Below are 10,310 nucleotides of genomic sequence, written 5' to 3'. Positions count from 1 at the left end.
GTGTGTTGGTAGTTGGTGAGGTGGGTGTGCTACTGGGTATATGTGTAAGTTACCGAGGAGGAAGTGGGTCTACTCTCCTATACATTCCAATGGCTTTTTTCCTGATAAGTGTGTATACCGTAAACAGCCAGAAAAAGAGACCTGTATACACTGTATACCTGTGTCTACCTTACACTACACCACTGGGTAACGCCCCCTAAACACTACATAAGGACAGGCACTGTGCCCTGTGCACACACTCTAAAAAAAAGCCCAAGAATTAAACAAAAGGCTGTAAAGAACATCAGCAGTAGTGAAATCAACGTACTATTACATACATTTAGTAAAAACAAAATAGACATGATTTTCCAGACTGTCAGTATGTTTCAGGAAAATCGAAAACCTAACAATGGCACAACATTTGTGCTGCTGTACGTGTTTTGTTAGCAGCAGTGGTGGAGGAAGTATTCAGATAATTTGCCTTTGTAAATGTATTACTGCAATAATGTCAAAAAAAAAAAAAAAAAAGTCCATTACTGTAAAAAGTCCATGTAAGTAAAAGTATGTGAGTAGAATCAGAAAAATGTATTTACGTACAAAGAAATTAAGTCAATTTAATAAATCAAAGTAATTCAATTAATTAAAAGGAAATGCAGCATGTCTTCATATCTGCAAAGCTGGAACTAAGAATACAATATGTCCCTCTGAAGTGTAGTGGAGTAGAAGTAGAAGGTGGTGTGAGATTAAAATACTCAAGTTAAGTAAAAGTACTTCAAATTTGTACTTGAGTACAGTAAATGTATGGTGAGCAGAGGGATGCACGGCAACTTAAATTACAGTGATTTAACCGTTAATAATTGTATTTCTTTAGCACATGAATTTGATAATTTAACCATTCTAATTACTCTACAACTAAATAGTCTAAAATTGATTATATTATAGTCGTGCTTTTTTATGTTTCTCAAATTTAAAACATGTGTTGGACAACAATTAGTGGACCGTGAAAATGAGATGCTTTTCTCTTACCTAAAAGAGTGCTCCCTAAAATTTTCTGTTAGCTAGTTAAAAGACGAACAAAAATAAGAAAACAGTAGTGAAAGACGAAGAAGAGAATGGGTACTAACAAAATAAGAACAAATCGTACAACAAAACACGAGAAAATTCGTCCCTGTGTCGCTTATTTCACGACGCCCACTAACGGTTTAAATCACCGTGGCTCTCTGGTGGTGTTAAATGACTACATGTCCCAGACTCCACCGCGTTTCTCCTCAACCAATCAGAATACATACCAAATATCACGTGATAATCCAGCCCAGTTCATGTGTAAGTGACTTCCACTAGTGGGTGCTTAGCTATTTGGGCTGGAGTGGACTGGATAAGACAGTTCCTCGTTGAAGATTATCAGGAAAACGGTCTCCTCAGTAGATATGTGGACAGTTATACTTAAATAGTTCATGATTCATCCGTTCTTCACATCTACGTCGCTGCAGCTTTACTCCACACAGGTGAGCTCGCGCTACATGGCAAGGTTAACTAACTGCCAGATTGTCAGTTTAAACGAAGTGTAATTGCTCTGTGGGCCGCACCAATGTTGTCTGGGACAAGATACAGACTGCTCCGTTATTATAGGGTAATAAGTAACATCATCATCGTCATTTTAGGATTCTCATTTTAGTTTTGTAGTGTCAGCTTGCAAAGGATTTTAGTGCATTATTTTACAGGCAGTGTGATGGTAGTACTATAAGCTAGCTAGCTACGACTTTAACTACACTTGAGTTCATTTCGGGTCAGTCAAAGCTAAAACATGCTAGCTAGCTAGCAAGAAGTGGTAGTGGGCTAAACATTAGTTAATTATCATCTCAAATCCCCTCTTATATTTAGTGTATCTTCACACTCATATACTCTTAGGTGATTGGTCAGTGGCTGACAGTGCAGCCAGTAGTGTGGCCATGTTCTCTGTTTGCTGGATGAGGAGGAGTAGTGTGACAATCACTTGCACATGTTATCTCACTCACTTATGGTGTGACTCTACTGGAGAATTTCAAGTGTTGTAAAGAGACAGTGTTGGCTTGTTTCAGTGTAACAGATGCAACATCAGCAGAAGATTTTAAAGAGGAAACCTATTGTAAAAGTTGGTCAATTGATCCATTCTTGCAACCAAACACATCAGGTAAACATAACAGAGGGCCCATAGAGACACTGCAAGAATGCTGATAATATTGTCCCTAATTTAGACAGTGATAAGCTCTGCTGGCTTAATTAGGGATGCAAACAATGCATAGCATGCTGATAGTAATGCATCAGTGATAAACATGGTTAGGGTGTTAGACAGGACAACAACTTGTGTTGCTAAAGTGCTGATAATATTCTTAGCAAGTCAGGAGTAATAATGAAAGAGTTGCAATTATCAGCAGAAGAATGTCTTATACTATGAATGATGTGTAATGTAACTATAGTGTAACTTGATATGTATTATATCCTTTTTTAAAAGTCTATTGAGTCTCATAGTTGATTCAGTTTACTGTGCATTTTCTCCTCGCATGTCATGTCCTGGGCTGCTCTCAGGTGTAGTGCAGTGATACCTACTTTGAAGCACTCGGGCCAAATCTGGCTGGCAATAGGGTGTTGGGTGGTCTCAAAACCATTTTCTAAATTGTAATGAAAATGAACTGATTCACATTTGGAATTTTTTTGTACTATTAATGTAAATAAGGTGCCAGAGTGTATGAAAAAATGCATCAACAGAGCTTGTTTAATATTATAGAGCTTGTGCCTTCCATGGTTTTAATGTATTGTGCTTGTATGATGTTTTAAATTATATTTTTTTAATAACCTTTTAGGTCTACATGTAAAAGCCCAACTAGGGACAAGAGTTGAATATTAGCAATAGCTATAAACACTCTGTGCAACACATCAGTCCCATACTCTGTATTGGAACTATGTTAAATGGTTAAAAAAAACCCTGTCCTCCTGTCATGTTGTTAAAGTGGCCCCCGGGCAAAGCAAGTTGAGTATCCCTGATGTTGTCTGTGTTTTGTTTAAAGAAATGTCTTTGCATGTTAAAGGTATACTAAGCAGGATTTTCGGTTACTGTCTGTAAACACACTCGCCAGTGAAATTAAAGGTAAAAGCCAACCCCAGATTCATTTGCATTTGTGTTTTTTCAGCACTGTGTCTCTTGAATGCCTTGGGCAGAGTTATTGCAGATAAATACACGGCCACATGAAAATCCTGCATATTATACCTTTTACTCTGCAACATTTTAGCAGTGTTGCAAAACCAAATCAGCAAAAGAATGAGCACCACTGCTTGAGAGAGTCTGTAGTTAGCCTTGTAATTTGGTTTGGTTCTAATGTAATCCAAAACCGTAACATGTCTTTCTCTTTCCACCCCTTTCAGTGTTTACCCACCCCCTCACAGTGACTCAGCAGATACTGTGACAGCTGTGATTGACCGTGATATCAGCCAGTAACATGTCCATGTTCAGCACGGGCATCCTTGTGCTGACGTCTCCTCTCCACACCCTCCCCTTGCGCATCGCTCCAGTGCTCACTTCAGCTGCTCAGCTTGTAGAGCGCACACTGTACGTGCACCTCCATCCCGGGCTGAACCTGGGAAGTGGGAGCCAGCCTCGGCCAGTTTTCATTCCACCAGTAGTGGACCTGTCTACGCTCATATCCCGCCTTTACAGCAATGCAGCTGACATATGTGGGCATCTGGATGTTCGTGTTTTACTGACCAATGTGCGCGCTCAGTCAGCTGCCAGCAGCGGGGTCGCGGCCCCAAACTGCCCTTTCCCCACACCACAATCTCTGTCTCACTCCCCGGAGGTGGTGCTAACAGACTTTCCTCTGCAGGACCCAGGTCAGTCCCATCAGGTCACACAGTGTCTGCAGAGGTATACAGGCCACTGCTACGTCTGTAGCCCCACCCTCCCCTCAGTGCTGCTTCACCCACAGCTAGTGAAGCTGCAGGAGGAAGAAGAAGAAGGGCTGAAAGAGCCCGAGGAAAAGGCGAAACCTTTGGAGACCTACAGTGATGTGGTGGTAGGGGGGACATTTGACCGGCTCCATGGGGCCCACAAGACGCTGCTCAACATCTCATGCCTGCTAGCTAACAGAAGGTTCCTTATTGGTGTGTGTGACCAAGCAATGCTGAAAAGTGAGTAGTTCATTTTCAGTATTTCCATTTAGGAATGTGTGTTTAATGTTCCGTATTTTGATGAGCTGTGAAAACAACAATCAGAAGACAGCCACACTGACATCCTTTTGTTCCCGCCTTTAGAAAAAGTGCTAAAGGAGCTGGTCCAGCCCTACTCTCTGCGGGCACAGAAACTACAGGAGTTCCTGCATGATGTCAAACCCTCGCTGCAGGTGGAGATCGTGCCCCTGGACGACCCCTATGGAGTGTCTGTGGTTGACCCCTTGCTGCAGTGCATTGTGGTTAGCGAGGAGACCAGAAAGGGAGGCGAGGCGGTCAACAAGAAACGGATTGAGAACGTAAGTTAAGAAATAACAAGGTTGTTCCTTTCCTGGTGACTTCTCCCAGTTGGTTGGGCTGCGTCCAAGTACTTTGTGTACCACAATGGACTGGGACAGAGTCCATACAGCTCACTGTAACAATATTTTTGAATACATAAAAACATATACTGGAAAAGTGACAAAATTAAAGGCATAATTCAGATTTTATGATGTGGGACTTTTTGTGCCCAAGGCTCACCAATGGACAAGCCAAAATCTCAAGGCACACCTGTATTTATATCTGTGCACAGTCGCTTCTATAAAGTGTTTTATCACTCTTATCATGACATAAGACAATAAAACTATAAAAAAATAAGACAGGTAGCTTTCATGATGCTTTCCAATTATAGTTTTTCTTCTCTTTTCTTTGGATTGTAGGTCGTCTTCGCTGGTGCTTTGTTGTAGTTTGCTCAGTACAGTAAAGCAATCCATTGTCCCACTCAAGCCTTTGTCCTTTTAAATGTTATCATCCCGCACACTGGCTGCCAATCAGGGAATTCTTACGCATGAACGGCTACGAATAGGTTCTTGTGAAGATTTTTTTTTAATCAAATTAAATAACATTTTTTAGCTAAAGTTTGCCTCTTTCTTTATAAGGAAATGGGTGCGCACAACATACTGATTTAGGCAATTAATTCATTCATAACTTTTTGTTAGGCCCAGTTGAATATTGCAAAAATAATGTGTGGTTATCACAAACTCCCACGGCACACCAGGATTTTCATCGCAACATTTGAGAACCACTGATCTATAGTCAGTGTATCACACACAGTAGATGGAGGTTGGCACACGCCAAGTTTGGAGAACTTTTCCCTGCTATACCTTGCCGTCAGACAGTCAGTAGAGCTTTGGTATTCCTATGCATAAATCCAACTGTGCAAGAATGCGTATAAGTGACTGTGAGAGACATTTGCTGTTCCTCAACCATCAGGTAAAATTATGCTAAATACCTGCATATAAATGAAACGAATAAATGAAACTTTCTTCCAAGAACTGCAGAAAGTCTCACCTGAACAGCTGACCTGTGGCAGAATACAGTGTGTGGTATAGTTGTGCTTATGCGTAGGAATACAGACATTCCAAGGTTGAGAGAAGAATGTAGTGCCAAAGGAACCCCACTTCAATAAATGTGAACTTTCCCTTTAAGTTAACTCTATTAATAGTGTTTTGTCATTGTCTACAGCTGAATAAAATACAGCAATGTTTGTAATATAATAAAGGTTTTGTTGGGCAGAAATCTTTACCACTATATCAGATTATATGCCACAGGTGCTCCTTTAAACACATGGTCATGGGTACATCATGTAGCCCTAGTGTCATTTTTTCCTCTTATTTTGTCTCTTACTTTTAAGGATTGCAGTTCAAGGAAAGCACAGAAAACAGCTCTTGTTGCTACAGATACAGGCGACCCTTGCGTGGGCACACATTAGCACATATTTGATGTTCCGTGTTCTCTGCTGTCTAAATCAGGGCCTTCCAGCTCTCGTCCTCCACGAGATCCAGTTGCTTAAAGACGCCCACCATACTGAGACGGAGGAGGAGAAGATCAGCTCCTCCAGTCTGCGATCTCGTCTGCTGGGCACCCTCCTGAAGCCGCCTAAAGTAGGTCATGGTTAAAAATATATATATTTTGACAAGGGATTTATTTCACTGCAGGATAAAGGAGACTAATAGTGGTATATATAATTAAAAAAATATATAAACTTAATAAAGATAATCAGTTAAAGTCTTTTCGTTCCTGTTTACTGAAATTCCTTTTCAAATGTTAAACAGGCTTTGCACAGCCCACAGTCACGAAACAAGTAATTGCCAAGTCATGCCCTGAAGTGCGTTTAATTTTTATTCACTCGCTGCACAACACAGCAAAACATTTAACTTGCCAGCTGTTTTCCCACATTATTTAAGTGGGTGAAGAATAGTCTTTTCATAGGAAAGAAAAGGCAGCTGAGCATTTTGCAACAAGGTCAAACACATGTTGGTCTTTGGAAACTTTAATGTTTAACTTTTATAACAGAAACTGTCTTGTCGAGGTAAAAAAGTAACAGCTTTTCTTTACAGCGTATGCCAAAGTACAATGTGTTTGTCAGGTGTTAATTAACAGCTACTAGATGAAAAGAGGCAGAACTACAGAGTTGTGTGTGTTGTGTATGTTAGAAGTAGACGGGTCAGGTCATTAAGTGTTCCATTAGTTTGCAGGTTCACTAGAAAGGAAGGTGTGAAACAGACTTTGATTGGGAAGTGAACATGAGTACATTGAGTTGAGTTCACTCCGTTGTTTCCAGCTGATACAGACTGTTATTTTTATTATCAAAGAGACAGTGAGCTCCCCTGCAGCGAGGGTGGAGACATATACTGCGTCTGAGCAGGCCTGACTTGTTTTAGGAGCTATTTGTGGCGCCAATGCAAATATACAATTCTGTCACTTCATCGCCTCCACCCATTGCTTCTTAATGCTCCCATGTGTAGTGCTGCAGTATCTGCTTTATTTATTCTTCAGCATGGAATTATTAAAAGATTTTCATCATCTCCTGTTTGTTCTGCATTATAGGACACATCCCATCTCGCTCCCCTTCCATACGTGATCGGCCTGACAGGAGGCAGCGGCAGTGGAAAGAGCTCCATCGCCAGGCAGCTGGAGGCTTTGGGCGCCGTCCGCATTGACTGTGACAAGCTGGGCCATGAGGTGTACCAGCCAGGCACTGCAGCCTATCACAGAGTGCTGGAAGAATTCGGGTCAGGTGAGGGAACACAAGCGTGCTGAACATATGGCGTTATTGGGAGGGTTGGGCTATGGTTAGAGATGCATAAATGAATCAAAATCGAATCTCAGTGTGGCCAAGTGCAATGTCCAGAATGCAGGAGCTGCAATTTTTTGATGAAGGTAAAATGTGTCACAACATACCATTATAACTAAAGCATTGTGGTGCTACAGAGCCCCAGCTCACAAATCATACTCCAGACATAGGGAACATGCTTATGTGTGAAAGCCAGGCTTATAGGGAACCAATCAAAAGTCGATGGTGTCGTTATTCTATAGCCATTATATTGTGCAGTCCACTTTTCCTTCATAATGATAAGTTAAACCTTTTTTCAGATTTAACAGTTAATGCATTTTGACATTATCTTGAAGTTTAAAAAAATACACTCTTTGCCTGATCAGCAGTGTCTGAGACATATGCATGACGGTAGCATAATTTGCAATGACTACCACAAGAACAGGTTGCCCAATAGCTTGATTTTCATAATTTCTTGTTAATACTATGCTGTATAAAATCTCAGGTGTTGCAGTGCAATAATTATTTTTTTCTGGAACTTTTAGATCTTCAGAATGAAGATAAAACCATCAACAGACGAGCATTAGGAAGAAAGGTTTTTGGAAACCAGGTAACATAATGAGTATGAATAATGTTTCAGCACATCATGATGTTTGAAATGACATCACCTCTGTGTATCGACAATTTACCAAAGATGCTGTTTTTCGTGCAGGAGCGGTTAAAAGCCCTGACAGACATTGTTTGGCCTGAGATTGCACTTCTGGTGAAGAACAGGATCAGCCAAGCCAGAGAGGAAGGTACTGTATGGACTTACATTTATTAATCTTAGTACCGTAGAACTGCATGTTGGTAATCATGTCCTTATTTTCTGTACATATACAACAGGGTGTTAAAGTGCTTTCTGTCTTGTGTAGCAGTCTTTTTCCTCTCCTTACATTTTTCCTTTAATGTGGCTAATGTACTGATTCTGTTGACAAAGGAACTGTGCCATCACTTTGTTTGGAAATAGATTTCCAGTGTTCATGCGATACTTTGCTCTCTGCAGGTAAACAGGTTTGTGTGCTGGACGCAGCAGTTCTCCTGGAGGCCGGCTGGACAGACATGGTCCACGAGGTCTGGGTCACCGTCATCCCCGAGGAGGAGGTAATATCTGCCTGCAGTCCTCAGTGCCATTCAGAATATGCGTCTCAACTTGGCTTTTTACCGTAGTTTGTGACACAGGCCATGTTGCCTGTTAACGTTCAGCTACTTATGTTGTCATGGATACGTTGAACACATACCAAATGACCAACACTTTTCAAGGCTGGTGAAGAGATGCATGCCCAAAAGAAAAGCCCACATTTCTGGCCAGAAGAAGACACAGACCTACTTAAAAACATTATGAAAGACTTGGATATTAATAGGTGTTTGGATATGCACAAATATTGCAACACCAACCTTTTCAAGAAGCTGGTTGAAGGAATGAGAAAGGGAGGCTGACTTTTTGATGCAAAGGAACAAAATGGCACAAGTGTCTTGCAGCTGTTCCACTTTACCATATTTTGATGTGATAAATGACATTTTAGGGAGCGTCAATCGGAGTATGCAGGCCGCACGTTTCGGGAATATTAGTGGAATATTCGTTTGTCCTTAGCCATGTAAACAGCACAGTAGGAATATTCCTTTTTTGGAATAAGAGGGGGGAAAATATTTTGTGCATGTTAACGTAATCAGTGTCTCGCTGCACTAGTGTGCAGCATAAAAGAGTCAAAGTTTCCACATTTTTAAAGAAGTTTTAGTGCATATTATTTTCCAGTCTTTTTTTTTCTTTGACTGTATTGCAAAAGTTGAAACCACATTTTTTTCAAAATGTTCTGATGGCAAAGGTTTGTGACGTTGGCTACACTTCTGGTGGTGAAGGGGTGTGTGGATATCACCATGCATTGCTGTCAGCCATAGTTTGTTTAATAGATATCACCACTGGGTGGCGCCAGAGTTGGACATTTTGAAATTCTATACACACTGGCTTTAGAAATGTATGGCTTTTGAAATGATCATATATGCCTTTATCTCATCTCACATTCACTACTGTAATGCACTGTTCTCCTCAATGAGTCTGTCTGCTCTTGCTCAACTACAACCAATTCAAAATGCTGCTGCCAGACTTCTAACTGGATCAAATAGACACTCTCATATTACCCCAATATTAAAATCCCTTCATTGGCTCCCTGTTGAGTTTAGGATCCAGTTTAAAATGCTCATTCTTACTCACGGAGCATTACACGGTCAGGCTCCCTCTTATGTAGCTGTATGAATAAATCTTTCTTACTTAAAATAAACACTCACTTTGATAACCTAACCTGTCCTCTCAGGCAGTGGTAAGGATCACAGAGCGAGACGGTGTGTCCACAGAGGACGCCCTGCGCCGGCTGCAGAGCCAGTGGTCCAACAGCAAGCAAGTAGAGCACGCCAATGTGGTGCTCAGCACACTGTGGGAACCGGAGGTCACGCGGAAACAGGTCAGACACTCATGATGCCATCAGTAAAGGGTCTACACATCTGCATGACATGAAGTTCTGTGAAATAAGATCCATTGTCTTTCATTTTAAAGGTACTGAAAGCTTGGAATCTTCTTCAGCAGAGAATCCAACAGCGGCGAGAGGGAAAAGTTTCTGTCACTACATCATCTCAGCTGTGACCCGTGCATGCAGATACAAGCATGTGTCAGGCCCACGGACATGAGTGCACAAATGACTGATCCACATAAGGAAACGCTGCCTTAGAAAGAAGCGAGGATGATGACTGTGCCATCACAGCAAACCCAACAAGCACTCTCACTTCTTTGACCAACACTCAGTGCCTAGTTGACTTTCCATGGGTTTTTAAAGTCTAGTTTTATTTGAAGATTGTGAGTTAAAAGTTGGATGGATGAGGAAAAAAAATCATAAATGATCCTTTACAAAATAAATTTGGAACTTGACAGCTGGAATTCATGTTTGGGATTAATAAAATGTTGTATTATCCTAAGAATTGTAGGTCTGTTTTCATCCAAAGATTT

At 41.0% G+C, this 10,310-nt stretch overlaps 1 protein-coding gene across 1 annotated transcript; it reads left to right on the top strand.

The window, feature by feature from the left end:
- Positions 1 to 1,313: 1,313 nt before the first annotated feature.
- On the top strand, positions 1,314 to 10,282 carry coasy (CoA synthase). The gene is made up of 10 exons (XM_050060217.1): positions 1,314 to 1,484; positions 3,379 to 4,140; positions 4,264 to 4,478; positions 5,970 to 6,101; positions 7,048 to 7,237; positions 7,819 to 7,883; positions 7,986 to 8,070; positions 8,319 to 8,416; positions 9,625 to 9,771; positions 9,864 to 10,282. The coding sequence occupies exons 2-10, from the start codon at positions 3,453 to 3,455 to the stop codon at positions 9,948 to 9,950; spliced, it is 1,707 nt and encodes a 568-aa protein (XP_049916174.1). The 5' UTR covers positions 1,314 to 1,484; positions 3,379 to 3,452; the 3' UTR covers positions 9,951 to 10,282.
- Positions 10,283 to 10,310: the final 28 nt, after the last annotated feature.

The sequence above is a fragment of the Epinephelus moara genome, chromosome 13 (genome assembly GCF_006386435.1).
Source record: "Epinephelus moara isolate mb chromosome 13, YSFRI_EMoa_1.0, whole genome shotgun sequence".
Classification (NCBI taxonomy): domain Eukaryota; kingdom Metazoa; phylum Chordata; class Actinopteri; order Perciformes; family Serranidae; genus Epinephelus; species Epinephelus moara.
The sequence above is the reverse complement of the archived record's forward strand: the minus strand, read 5'-3'. Positions and strand labels throughout refer to the sequence as shown.

What these genes read in the sequence shown, in the direction of transcription:
- coasy (XM_050060217.1), top strand. Translation starts at nt 3,453, where the DNA reads ATGTCCATGTTCAGCACGGGCATCCTTGTGCTGACGTCTCCTCTCCAC. An exon ending in GAAAGGTTTTTGGAAACCAG is followed by an intron (nt 7,884 to 7,985) that starts GTAACATAATGA and finishes TTTTTCGTGCAG; the next exon opens with GAGCGGTTAAAAGCCCTGAC. An exon ending in CAGCCAAGCCAGAGAGGAAG is followed by an intron (nt 8,071 to 8,318) that starts GTACTGTATGGA and finishes TGCTCTCTGCAG; the next exon opens with GTAAACAGGTTTGTGTGCTG.